The sequence below is a fragment of the Dipodomys ordii genome, unplaced genomic scaffold (assembly GCF_000151885.1).
Source record: "Dipodomys ordii isolate 6190 unplaced genomic scaffold, Dord_2.0 Scaffold301, whole genome shotgun sequence".
Classification (NCBI taxonomy): domain Eukaryota; kingdom Metazoa; phylum Chordata; class Mammalia; order Rodentia; family Heteromyidae; genus Dipodomys; species Dipodomys ordii.
In genome coordinates this window covers 113,803-128,367 of record NW_012267517.1, presented here as the reverse complement: position 1 = coordinate 128,367, position 14,565 = coordinate 113,803, and the positions used below count along the sequence as shown (strand labels likewise).

The window sequence follows — 14,565 nt, the reverse complement described above, 5'->3', positions numbered from 1 at the left end:
ATCTGTGATGTGTTGAGAATGAGGCTCCGTGGTACAGTGCTTGCCAAGCATGCATGAAAACCATGGTTTGATTCCTCTGTACCACATCAACAGAAAAAGCTGGAAATGGCACTGTGGCTCAAGTGGTAGAGTGCTAGTCTTAAGCAAAAGAACTTCATGTACAATGCCAAGGCCCTGAGTTCAAACCTCAGGACTGGCAAAATAAATAGAATCTGTCATAAAATTATTCAAATACCTAAAGGCCTTACACTGTTACTTCATACGCATTTGCTATGATCCTAAGACCTATACACTCCTTGTTCTCCACATAGCTGATTTGTATTTTGAATTGGCTCATGCCTATTTGCTTATTTTTGCCAGTACATGAGCTAGAACTCAGGTTTTGTGTTTGTTCACTTTCCTCTCTCTTAGGTCAAGGACATGTGAGCCATGCCTCCCATTCAACTTTTTTGCTGGTTAATTGAAGCGAATGTCTTGTAGTCTTTTGGGTCTGTGCTTGCTCTATTCCTTGATCCTCATATCTCAGCTTCCTGAGTATGGAAGCTTACAGGCAAATTACATCAATCCCTTGCAGGTACAAGCCACCAGTGCCTACATGGTTTTTTCCTTTTATCTCTTTTGCCATACAAAATAAGATGAATATTCAAATGCCATAAAGCATGTCCCAATCTGTTTGGACCATACTCTCTCTCTCTATACATATACATCGACTCAGTTTTAGTTGGGGAAACTCAGGCATTCACACACACACATATATGAGAAAACAACACACTGTCTGTGGTTTGACATCATCAGTAGAGAAACCATGACCATTAATATTCCTTACGAATAACAAATTTCTTTATATGTATGCACCTATGTTTGTATATAAATATATAAACATATACACACATGCATATATATACACACTTGCACACTCATGTATATATTGTATGGTATATATTAACATATATTTTATATATACAAATGAAGCAGAGCCTCGCTATGTAGCCTATGTTGCTCTCAAAGAGGTGAAAATCCTGTCTTCCTTCACTATGTTTTGAATTATAAACCTGCTACAACATACCTAGCTTACTCTATTTATTTCAGATGAATACACTACTGTGCTCAAATCAAATGAGTTCCTAATTATTAAGGAAGGAAAATGTTTAGAGGAACTACTAAATGAACTAGCTTCCCAACCCTATCATAGAAACTTATCTTTCTGTTTTAAGAGGATTCCTTAAAAGTGTGCATTATTACAAAAGGAAGTTCAATTACTACAATGGTATTGATTCCTGTACATCAGTCAAACATGCAAATGTTAGTACTTGATCTCATTTCCTAGGTGCTGTTCTTGATCTTCTTTGCTTAAGGCTAGTCCTGTACCACTTGAGCCACATATCTTTTACTTATGACCTTTATGGTGGTTAATTGGGGAGAAGAGTCCCCTGTTCATTTTGCCCAGGCAAGCTTCAAAGATTGAACTTCAGCTTTCAGAATTGCAAGCATGAGTGGCCTAAGCCCAGCAGCTTTACATATTGGTATTTACATGCCTTGAGTTATTTCTGGTACTGAATAAGGGCTTCGATGTTTGTTTGCTTTTTTGCTGGTCCTGGGGCTTGAACTCAGGGCCTAGGTGCTGTCCCTACACTTGATTGCTCATGACTAGTACTGTATCACTTGAGCCACATGTTCCCTTCAAGCCTTTGGGTGAATTGGAAATAGTAATTTCAATGACTTCTGCAGCTGGGCTGGTTTTGAAATATGATCCTCAGATCTCAGCCTTCTGAGTAGATAGGAGTACATGTGTGAACCACAGGTGCCCAGCTGCTTCATAAGTGTTCCAGAAGATCTTAAAATGAGCCAAATACTTTACACTGACCCAACAGTTTTCCTCAGGTGAGTTTCAGACACTCCTCAGGGTGAAAGGGAGAAAAAAGCTGAGTTGGGGAACTAGGTATATTCTCAGGTGCTAATGTGTCAGAGAAACTATTCATGGGGAGATGAATGTGTTTTTCTTTTATTAAGGACATGCCATGGACTGGCTCTGTCGGGACGACGGAGGACACCTAGTGGAGGTAAGTGGAATAGGTGGGGAAATGGCCAACAGACAACTCACACAAGAGGAGTGAATGCGGAATGTGATTTATTGCAGAGGATAACAAGCTTTTATAGAAAAAGTCTCCATGAGAAAGGGCAAAAGGTTACACAATTTTGCTGCAAGGCTTCGTTCTTGGGTGGTCACCAGCTGGTCGCCTGATCTTGATTTTTGCATGATGAGCTATGATGATCGGCACTTGTTTTCGGCTTTACCTCTATTTTTAAGAAATACAATTGTTTCGATATGTTTATCACCTATTAACCATTAACCAGAGCATATGGGCAAGGTGCTGGACAGAAAGACATGAACTCTAGTACTTTATTGTTACTTTTGTTTAGTTTTGTACTTTATGTGTTTCAAATCTTTTCTAAGCAATTGTACTTCTTTGCCATTCTTTAGAGGGTCCCCAATTTGTGGCCAAAAATCATGATATTCAGTATACTTAGTTAAATCTGGCCATATATCTAATTCAAGCTCATAGTGTCTTCTCTGTAACCCTTTCACATAATCGTTTACTCTTCTCCATAGAGGCCTTAACTGTCTCATAAGATCTTTCTTGTTCCTTTTTTGATAGTAAGCACCAAGGAGGCCTAGATCTAGCAAGTCTCTCAGTAAATGCAAGAGAGTAATAGGAAGTTCTTTCTCCTAAGTAGTTTTCCCAATGGTTGCCATCCTTATCATACACACCTGTAAAAGACTATGGATCTGGGGGAAGTCTCTGGGGTCCTCTAGATAATGGAGGATCCCACCATTTTCCTCTGATAACCCATTGTCACCTTCCATCTACCAACCTTTTAGGAATCTTATTTAGCTTATGGTCTAAATATCCCTCCACATCTTTCTTGTCTACAGGATATCTATATGAGTCTATTGTATATGCTCCAGGATTAAAGGGAAGTCTCCAATAGCCATACACTCTTTCTGCTCTAGCCATGCCTACAGCTTCTTGTAAATTTCTTACAAACAATTCCTTCTGCTGAAGTGACGTCATGAAACCCCCAATACTTTTATATTTACTTATGACTTGTCCAATAGCCTCCACAAAAGGGGCTTTCAGGGTAGCACTTAACTCTGGTGAGTTAGTCATATTCTCAGGACACTTATCAGATGTTCGAGTCGTCAACACTTCCAAGAAAGAGCCCTAAATAAGGGAACGTTGAACATGAGTAAGGAGAACAAGCAACTGGAGCAGTAAAAGGTTAATAGGCACTCCTAAACAGGGAAAAAAAGAAAAACAGGAACACATCTTTCCCAGGGGCTTGCCAGCCTTTTTAGGAGGTAGGCCTCTTTGAAGCCCCATTCTCTGAGGTAGACTTCTGTGAATTCCCATTCTCAGAGGTAGGCTTCTGTGAAGCCCCATTCTCTGAGGTAGACTTCTGTGGAGACCCATTCTCAGATCTAAAAGCAGGTGTTCCATGCTAAAGAGACTCCACCAGAGTAGGCGTGGCAAGGAGGCTATTTTTATTTTTTTGGGTCCGGTCGTGGGGCCTGAAGTCTGGGTCTGGGCGCTGTCCCTCAGCTCTTTAGCTCATGGCTAGTGCTCTACCACTTGAACCACAGTGCCACTTCTGGCTTTTCTTTTTTGCTTATATGGGCCTGGGAATCAAACCCAGGGCCTCATGCATGTAAAGCAAGCACTCTACCACTGAGCCACCTTCCCAGCCCTGCTTTTATTTTCAATCAATGAAATTCCTTCACTTTTATTCCTCTTCTTTGTAAGAGTTTTCATTTCTTGGGTTTTGAATTCCAAATAATTTAAATAACCTTACTGCTATCCCTTCTTTGAGGACTTGATCATACAGTAAAGGAGTTTCCTCCTTTATGTGCCTGTATTTAGGTCCTGATATGGGTCTATGTTCTGTTGCACCATGACTGCATCTGAGATAAGCTGGTTAGTAGAGCCTATGCTTGTGGAAAAGATCTGACAAAATGAATAGTGCTATGGAGGGTTATGGATGGATTCAGGTGACTGGATGAATTTGTAGTGACATATATGTGTATTTACATACGTAGATATGCATACACACACACACACAAAATGTAATCACCCTGGTGACCTGCTGATTCATGCCTTCCCTTGTAATCTGTCACTCAAAGCCAAGAGGTTCACATTCATGAATCATTGGGACATTCTCAAGTATGTTTCTAAAGTCCTCATAAGCTGTTGCTATGGAGACATGTTCATGTGGGGCTTCTGAATTCTGTTTTAACACATAGGATTGTGGAATGTTAAGTGTATATTCTTTTTTTTAAGCTCCAAGAATGGGACTCAAAGCCAGTACATGATACTTTTGCTCACTTGCTAATGCTCTAAAAACTAAGCCATACCTCTATCCCTTAAAGTATGTATTTTGTCTATTCTGTTGTGAAAGACTATATGAATATATGACAAATTCTACCAGCTCTATAAAAATTATAGAACTGTTCATTTCCAGGGGTGGAAGAGACTGATGTTATAGAAGGTATTCTACGTTTACAGAAAAATTTGAAAATTGTTTCCCACAAGAAATCTGATTGGACTCAATGTCACTTTTATTGAATTTCACCACATAAAATAAGTATTTACTAAATCAACTTTATTACTCATCCATAATTCTCAAATATTTCTCATTTTTAAATGTTACAAAATTCTATTAAATCACTCAATTTCTTTATAGATTCTATGAAACTACTTATTTTCCTAATTTATAACATTTCAGTTTTACTTACATAAGTTTTGTAAACACCTTTGAAGAAAGTAGACTGCTTCCCAATGATAGGACTCATGATACTAAATACAAAAACCTCAAAATTAGAGATGTGGCAGAAAGGATAGACTGCTAGGCTTGAGAATAAAAGCCAAAGCGAAGTAAAGGGCCATGAGTTCAAATGAAACTAACAGCAAAATAAAAGGAAAAAGGTAAATATCATCCTAGAATTTCATGAAACAGGAAATTAGACATAATCATCTTCTTGGAGCTCTCCCAATAGAGAATGTTAGAAATGGAACTTGAGAAATTTTAGAAGATGGACATTCAGGGAAGAATGACTGAGAGTACTTAGAACATTTTTGAAAAACTTTCTACATGTTTTACATTGCTATGATTTCTCTTGTGTGTGTGTGTTCAATGATGTACCCTGAGCTGTGCCTTTTGGTTGAAGAATTCCACATTTCTACCTTGATAAGGTTTGTATCCTGTGTGGGTTCTCTATTGCAAACTGACTTCTCTTCCAAATGAAAGACTTTCCCTACTTGTTACATTCTAGAGATTTTTCATTTGGGGGAATTTTCTTATATGCTAGGCTGTGGCCTCCTGTGGACGGTTCTTTCCACATTTGTTGCATTCATAAGGCTTCTCTCCTGTGTTGTGCTCTCTGATGAAAAATAAGGGTTGACTTCTGTGTGAAACTCTTTCCACAGCTGTTACATTCCTAAAGTTTTCCTCCTGTGTGTTCTCCAATGGACAGTAAGGTTTCCTCTGTGGCTAAATGACTTTCCACACAGGTTACATTCAAAAGGTTTCTCTCCTATGTGTGTTCTCTGATGGTCAGTAAGGTATACCTTCCTGGTGAAAGACTTTCCACAGCTGTTACATTCACAAGGTTTTCCTCCTGTGTGTTCTCCGATGGACAGTAAGGTTTCCCCTGTGGCTGAATGACTTTCCACACAGGTTACATTCAAAAGGTTTCTCTCCTGTGTGTGTTCTCTGATGGTCAGTAAGGTATACCTTCCTGGTGAAAGACTTTCCACAGCTGTTACATTCATAAGGTTTCTCTCCTGTGTGCATTATCTGATGGATGTTAAGGGCTGCCTTCCACCTGAAAGACTTTCCACAGTCCATACATTCATAAGGTTTCTCTCCTGTGTGTATTATCTGATGTGATTTAAGGATTGACTTCCTGATGAAAGACTTTCCACACCAGCTACATCCATAAGGTTTTTCTCCTGTGTGTTTTCTCTCATGGAAAGTAAGGCCGATTTTCTTGGTGAAAGACTTTCCACACCTCCTACATTCATAAGGTCTCTCTCCTGTATGTGTTGCCTGATGGGCAGTACGTTGTGACTTCATGGCGAAAGACTTTCTACACACATTACATTCATAAGGTTTCTCTCCTGTGTGTATTGTCTCATGGATAGTAAGGCATGTTTTCCGGGCGAAAGCCTTTCCACACCTGCTACATTCATAAGGTCTCTCTCCTGTATGTGTTGTCTGATGGATCCTAAGGTTTCCTTTCTGGGTGAAAGACTTTCTACACACATTACATTGATAAGGTTTCTCTCCTGTGTGTGTTGTCTGATGGACATTAAGGGTTGTCTTCTGGGTGAAAGACTTTCCACATATATTACATTTGTATAGTTTCTCTCCTGTGTGTGTTGTCAGATGGACATTAAGTGTTGTCTTCTGGGTGAAAGACTTCCCACATTTGTTACATTCATAAGGTTTCTCTCCTGTGTGTGTTCGTTGATGGACAGTAAGATATGCCTTCAAGTGAAAAGATTTTCCACATTTGTTACATTCATAAAGTGTCTTTCTTGTGTGAATTTTCTGATGAAAAGTAAGGTTTGCCTTCCGGATGAAAGACTTTCCACACACATTACATTCATAAGGTTTCTCTCTTGTGTGTGTTGTCTGATGGACAGTAAGGTGTGCCTTCTGGATGAAAGACTTTCCACACACATTACATTCATAAGGTTTATCTCCTATGTGTATTCTGTGATGATATGTAAGTTTAGACTTCCGCATGAAAGACTTTCCACACAGGTTACATTCATAAGGTTTCTCACCTGTGTGTGTTCTCTCGTGAGCAGTAAGGTTTGTCTTCTGGGTGAAAGACTTCCCACACTTGATGCATTCAAAAGGCTTCTCTCCTGTGTGTGTTCTCTGATGGACAGTGAGGTATGACTTCAGGCTGAATGACTTTCCACACAGGTTACATTCATAAGGTTTCTCTCCAGTGTGTGTTGTCTGATGGACAGTAAGGTGTGTCTTTTGGGTGAAAGATTTTCCACACACATTACATTCATAAGGTTTCTCTCCTGTGTGTGTTAGCTGATGGAGAGTAAGCTGTGCCTTCCGAGTGAAAGACTTTCCACACAGGTTACATTCATAAGGTTTCTCTCCTGTGTGTGTTGTCAGATGGACATTAAGGGTTGTCTTCCGGCTGAAAGAATTTCCACACACATTACATACATAAGGTTTCTCTCCTGTGTGTGTTGTCAGATGGACAGTAAGGTGTGTCTTCCGGCTGAAAGACTTTCCACACACATTACATTCATAAGGTTTCTCTCCTGTGTGTGTTGTCTGATGGACAGTAAGGTGTGTCTTCTGGCTGAAAGACTTTCCACACACATTACATTCATAAGGTTTCTCTCCTGTGTGTGTTCTCTGATGGACAGTAAGGTGTGTCTTCCGGGTGAAAGAATGTCCATATTGGTTAGATTCTTTAGCTACAGGAGATACTCCAGGACTATAAGAGGCACACATCCCGTCAGGCTCACCATGGAGAAGCATGTTCTGACACTGCCTGAACTCCTTTGTCTTTATCCCTAAGGAATTCCCATTATTCCTAATCAGCTCTGACTTAGGTTTTGATCTCAAATTAAAAGTTGGTATTAATTTCACATTTTTCTCCCCTGTGTTAGTATTCATGACTCCGACTTCAGACAGACAATCGTAGGGATTCTCCTGACTGGTCTTAGTCCTGTACTCCTTTTCTTGGACATCTACAATGAGATATAGAAAGACAGACAAAAACAGAAATGAGACCTCAAGATTCCTTAATGTAACAGTAAAGGCATTTCCATGCATCCTAACTGTTAGGAGATTTTAAAAGATTAAAGCAGGAATTCTTTGATGCAGAATATAAGCTTTTCTCGGTAATGTATTAGTTAACAAAGTAGTACTGACATTTTACAATGGTAAATAATGTTTTTCTGTTTCCGTTTTTTTCTGTTTTTCTCAAGGAATTAATTACTGAAATGATTCAACTACACACTATAAGCTATAAGCTGAGTACTAAACATCTGCCTTTAATACCGTCGAGGTTTGGTCATAAGGGAATAGCTATTATTTTTCTTTTAATTTGTGGAAATAATTTATATATTTTGCTGCTTTGCTTCTCAACCATTAGGTGAGGAACAGAAATACTGTCTAGATTTAGGGACCATTAGGGTGTTTGATACAGCCCTTGGCCTTTCCGCTAAGCATGGAAGGTTCCTGAGAATAAGGATTTATACCTCCATCTCTTCAGTTCTAACTTCTCACTAAGAATTACTTTAGGGATTGGTGGCATTTTTAAAATTGGTTTCCCTCACCCTTAGTCAAATTCTCATCAAATTTCCTTTTCTAACACTTCTGCTCCTTCACAACCATTAAAGACCAAACATACTGCAGCTCACCACCCAGGTAGTCATCCCCTGTGAACCCAAAGCTTTGCTTCTGAATCTCACTCACTTCCACCATCACCAAGAAGCAATTTCCCTCATCACAGGATAGCAGTCCTGGCATACTCCTTATTTCCTCATACCTGCATAGCCCTTGTTTCAATGAAAATGAGACCTCATTTTCTACATTTCTCATTTCCTTTTTCTGTTTAAGAATGATCTCTACAAAGAAAAAGAAAATTGCTCACTTTAACTATACTGGGACAGCCAAATCAGTTTGTCTCCATGTAAATTCTTGATTGTCATGTCCTTGAGACAAAGGATCACCTAGTTCTCTGCCACACATGACTCAGGGAACTAGGAACATTATTGCTCAGTACAGCTCATTAAACTTACCAAGTGGACTCTGGCTACAAAACCACCATGCAAGATGCTTTATCTCACCTGTGAGATTCTTGTCTGAGGCTTCTCTTATCCATGGTTCTGCACCTTGCTCCAGCTTGGCAATCAATTTAGGTTTAGGAACCCAGTGTCCTGTTATTAACAAGTAGAGAAGAACTATTGGTACGCTGGGTCATCATTACTGTAAGGTCTCAGACATCATGTTCACAAAGTTGCTCCTAAACCTTGTTTCTCATTTCTTATCCACTCCCTGGTTGATATTCCCCAGCTTTCAACTTATTTTGTCAATTGGGTGGCTTGAACTCAGCTCTTTTGCTCAAAGCTAGCATTCTGCTAGCTTCAGTCCCAGCTACATTTGTAGATTGTGAGGGGATTTGGAAATAAAAGCCTCATGGTCACTTTTCTGCAGTTGCTGGCTTCAAACCAAAATCCTCACATTTCAGCCTCCAGAGAAGCTAAGATTATAGGTGTTAGCCACTGCACCCAGGATCAGGGTTGATTACAAATAACCACTTTCAACTAGTGATTTTCAGATCATACCTCAAATAGTGAGGTACTTTCTATTCTAGACTATATTTGCCCCTACAAAAATCACCACAAGTTTAGGAAGACAGTCTCTTTCTATTAGTGGAATGCAGTTTAGATCTTGGGTCCAAGTGCTGATTAGATTTCTTGAAGAATGGGAATAAAATTGTCTCCAGTTACATAATCAAGTGGAAAAAATGGACAGGAATTTTATATTCCCACGGACTAGAATCCTCTACTGAAATAACATAAATATTTATATAACTACTTAGAAAAGAAAACAGCCTTTGATCTCGCATGTTCAAATGACTTTTGCTCACCTAAGGACAAGAGGTTGCTGTAGGTCTCCAGCATTACATCTCTATGCAGGGTCCTCTGAGCATGATCCAGGTCTTGCCACTCCTCCCAGCTGAAGTCCACAGCCACATCATCAAATGACACCAGCTTCTGTAATGGCACATTTGAATGAAGTAATTAGTCCAAGTCAGGAAGGTCTGTGGGACTCATCCCCAATTAATCACCAGCAGAAAAGCAGAACTGGTGCTATGGCTCATGTGGTAGAGCACTAGCCTTGAGGGGAAGAATTCAGGGACAGTGCTCAGGTCCAGAAATCAAACCTCACAACCAACCAACCAACCAACACATACATACACACACACACACACACACACACACACACACACACACACGGTATGTCATAAGCAATCACAACACATTTAGGACATCACATGGAATACATAGCACATTATTGATTCATGAATAGTAAGTGTCCACATAAATGTTAAAGGCAGTAACAGTACTTATGAACGTAGATAATGATGGATTGGCCCTTATAAGATCTAATTTACCTCCCATAGATAAATATTCTATGTTAACTATTTTGTAATTTAAGTGCTAAATACTGAATTATGGTCATAGATACCCTGATATTTCCTTCCTATGTAAAAAAGAACTGCTAGAAGGAAGTTTTGTGAACTTGGCCCACCTCCTACAATCCACAATATAGCTGCGAGGGGCATACCATGTTCCCTGACTATATTTTCATTTAAATATGCCTTCATGGAAGGATGGAGGATGGGTAGAGGCTTAAGGAACATTCAAGATGACAAAAAATGAAAAAAAGGACCACGACAAGCAAGACAGAGAAAAATTAGAAGAGGGATATGATCTAAAAATACAGAAGAAAAATTTACAAGTTGGAAGGAAATAAGAGTGCTAATTTGCCTGCAGAGGCTAAGAGGAGAGATTTTGGATGGCCAAGTCAGCCGTGCTTACCAATACCAGAGGTGAATCCTGACTAACATACAAAAGGGAAATATATATGTGAAGAATTGAAAGAAAATAACATTCAATTCACAATCCATTAGGCAGAAGAACTCTTCTAAAAATGTAGATTGAAGATATCATCAGGGAAAGAGAATTGATTAATTACACATTTGCATTATAAGAGTGTTACAAGAGAAGTGCTTCAAGAGAAGAGCAAAAGGAGTCCACATACATATACACGTAGGACAAAGAAACTAAAAAGGTAAATGTGTAGGTAAGTATAAAGGAATATATTGGTCATCTATTTTATGTAATATCTGTAATAGTTTGTTGAAATAAAACTTATACCACCATATGATTCACAATGCATGAAGATCCAATATATAAACTCATCACTTTATTAAAAGAAATGTATGTAGAATACTCATATGCATCAATAAATATTGCAATTACCAGGCAAATCAGAAGGCTTCAGTTCAAAGAATTAATTGTACCAAAAAAGAGGGGACTAGATTTAGGGCTGGGAATGTGGCTTACTCCAGAGTGGTTGTCTAGCATGCATGGGTTCAATTCATCAGTGCCATGTGAACAGAAAAACTAGAAATGGAGATGTGACTCAGGTGGTAGAGTGCTAGACTTGAGCAGAAGAAGTTCAAGGAAAGTGTGCTGGCCCTGAGTAAACTATAGAACAACACATAAGTAAAGATCAAAGGGAGTGATTGAGGGTGAGTAAGGGAACGCAACATTCTGAAAGAGAAGGAATGTACTTATTACCTGACTCATGGAATTTTCATCTCTCTGTATAAAAACAGTAAATTAATTATAAAACTATTGCTACATGGAGTTGTGCTAGCATAATGCATTTGCTGAGTGAACAAATTCTCCCATAGTTAAAAGAACACTACAATTATTAGAAATAAAATGCCACACTTAATTTGAAATTGAAGTATTTGAGTTTAAGTTGAACATTAGTTCTACATGATCATCTTGTTTCATTGTAGTATATACTTAGTTGTTAATGTTAAATGTTCCAGACAAGAAAAATAAAACAAAATCAGGGCTTCAGGCACAAGACTGTTCTCCTTCCCCAGCTGTGAAGGATGCTGAGGTCTGGAAGCCAGCCGGGGTAGACAACTCTAATTAAGCTTTTAGACAACAGGTGGGAGCTGGCTCAAGTGACAGCACCAACAGTGACTGAGGAAGCAGACCTGGAGTTCAAGCTCCAGCACTACACAACAATAGCATGGTGGAGGCTAAAGTAGATGTGGCACATGAGTTTCTAAGATAGACACCAATTGTGGCAACACAGCAAGTCCTCATCTGACACATAAAGAGAAAAGAGAATGAGTGGAGGGCTGACAGAAGGGGAATGAAAGGGCAGGGAAAAGAAGGCAGAAGAAAGGACAAGAGAGGAGTGGAGTAGAGGGAAAAAGAGAGAAAGGGAAAGGAGGAGGACAAGAGTGGAGGGCAGGAAAGCTTCATGACATTAGACTTGACAGTTACTACTTGGATAGGACACAAAAAGTCCTGATGTAAAACCAAACAAGATTAAGTCCATCAAAAGGCATGATCAACAAAGAAGCAAAAGCATGGAATGAGTGAAAATATTTCCAAATATCACGAACAATTGGAATGATTTCTAAAATATGAAGCAAAAATTGTACAACAAATTGCCATACACAAAATCTGATTTTAAAATGCAGAATATGATTGAAGACACTTTTAGAATAATCTACAAATAATTGGTTGAAATATACAAAGCTCAGTATCAATAGTCAGGAGAAGAAATCAAATAAAAATTCTACAGAAATAACTACTTTATATATGTTACTATGGACAGAGTTTTAAATAAAAACAACAAATATCCTTCCAAAGTGTAACAAAGGCTGGGAAGGATGTGAATTCAATTTGAACCTTGGTGCATGTCTGACAGGAATGTAAAACAATCAAAGATGGTATAGACAGCGCTAAAAAGAACTAAATACAGAATTACATAGGAATATGGTCCAGCACTTCTATTTCTAGATTTGTACCCAGCAGAAGAGAAAGCAGGGATGAGAAGTAGTATTAGAGAATCACTTCAGAGCAAATACTGACAAGAACCAAATGACAGACACAGGTAAAAGAATAGATAAAGACATTGAAAAGAAAGACAAGTTTACTACATTTTACAGCAGGTTGATCTTTGAATACATTAAGCTAAGTAAAATAGAGCAGTCATAAAAGCACAGCCATGGTATGATTTCCCTTACTGAGCTTCCAAGGATGAACAAACTCACAGAGCCAAAAAGTAAGATGGTTCCAGCGACTGGGGTAGAGAGGAAAAGGAGCTGCCTACTAATGATTATACAGCTTCATACATGGAAAATGAAACATGCTGTACATGGATGGAAGAGATGGCTGCACAACAATGCGGCCATATGAACTATCAGTGAACTCTGAATTGAAAATGGGTAATGTAGCCACACAGGATGGAACATACCTATACAACCTGAACTTGGGAAATTCAAAAAGGATGACCAGCCAGGCTAGGTTCCATAACAATTTCAAGAGCAAGCTGGACTACATATCAAGACCTGTCGTCAAAAGGAATAGGGAATGATTTGTATTGACAAAGCTCATAAAATTCACAAACTTTATAGACCATGACAATGACAATTTGCCTTCTGAAGTTGAAAATGTGTTTCTGACTTCAACTAAGCATCTCTGTTCCACAATACTGTGACATATGTGAAATTTATATAATCACTTACTCTCAATTTAAACAACAAAAAAAGAAAAGTTAGAGAAGGGGTGGTTAGGAGCAATGGGTGATAATGTTGTCAGACATCTTCTATTCACATATTGTTTTGTAGAATGGTAACTTCTTTGTACAAGTACTTCAACCTAATAATAAAATAAATTGTTTGAAAAAAGGAATATGGAAAAATCAAATTTTAGACTCTCTGAATTGGATCAGAGATATAAGTGCCATATATTTATTTTTCCAGTTGAAGTAACAATTTAAAATTTATGAACAAACTTTTAAGCCACATGTTAGCTGGAAACATACAGCTACAAATAGAATTAAAAACAAACACACATGGACCAAAAATGCAAAGTATTCCTTTTTTTTTTTTGTCGGTTGTGTGGCTTGAACTCTAGGCTTGGGCACTCTCCCTCAGGTCTTCAACTAAAGGCTAATGCTCTACCACTTGAGCCACTGTGCCACTTCCAGTGTCCTGAGGGGTTTATTGGAGATAAGTGTCTCATGGACTTTCCTGTCCAGGCTGGCTTTGAACTAGGATCCTCAGCTCTCAGCCTCCTGAGTAGCTAGACGAGAGGTGTGGGCCACCGGAGCCTGAACAAAAATGCAAATTATTCTAATCTGTGCATCTTATTTTTAGTTTTTGTATATCTTTTCACTGACTATTTTTCAAGTGTATCTCATATTACTGAATCAGTTTTCCAGGTAGCTTCCCAAGGATATTTTGCCAAATGTATTACCGTATATCGAGTTCCTCAGAGATCAAAGTCTATCACTGAGCAGATGTTGGTCACTTTTTGCTACTTGTTATATTTCAAATGTAAAAAACCTGGTCACTGTATTGTTTATTATAAAAACCAGCTTCTATCTTATACTGGCAGTGAATGAAAATATTCAAATGGAGCAAGAAGAAAATATAAAACTACACTACCACATCAAATGAAGTTAGATCAGATAAATACAATAGGATCAGGGTCATCAATTTTTTTTGCTGTGTATTGATAGGTAGAAGGTTTTAATTATCTGTAGGGAATGCTGAAGCTGAGCTGAAAGTGGAAAAGGTTTGAGAGGTTGAACTCCACCCATACTGCACTTCGTACACTGAGAGCAGGCCATGGAAAACTTAAAACAGACAACTCTAGAGCTGGTTAAGAGACTGGAGTGCCAACCCCCTGCCTC

At 38.7% G+C, this 14,565-nt stretch overlaps 1 protein-coding gene across 1 annotated transcript in view; it reads right to left on the bottom strand.

Moving 5' to 3' along the window:
- Positions 1-5,658: 5,658 nt before the first annotated feature.
- LOC106001475 (zinc finger protein 420-like) overlaps positions 5,659-14,565 on the bottom strand; it is a 23,599-nt gene continuing 14,692 nt past the window's right edge. The window contains exons 2-4 of the mRNA XM_013036567.1: positions 9,695-9,821; positions 8,892-8,981; positions 5,659-7,787 (exon numbers count right to left, since the gene is read on the bottom strand). Of these exons, the coding sequence (XP_012892021.1) occupies positions 5,659-7,787; positions 8,892-8,981; positions 9,695-9,821 (2,346 nt within the window). The remainder of the gene's footprint in view (positions 7,788-8,891; positions 8,982-9,694; positions 9,822-14,565) is intronic.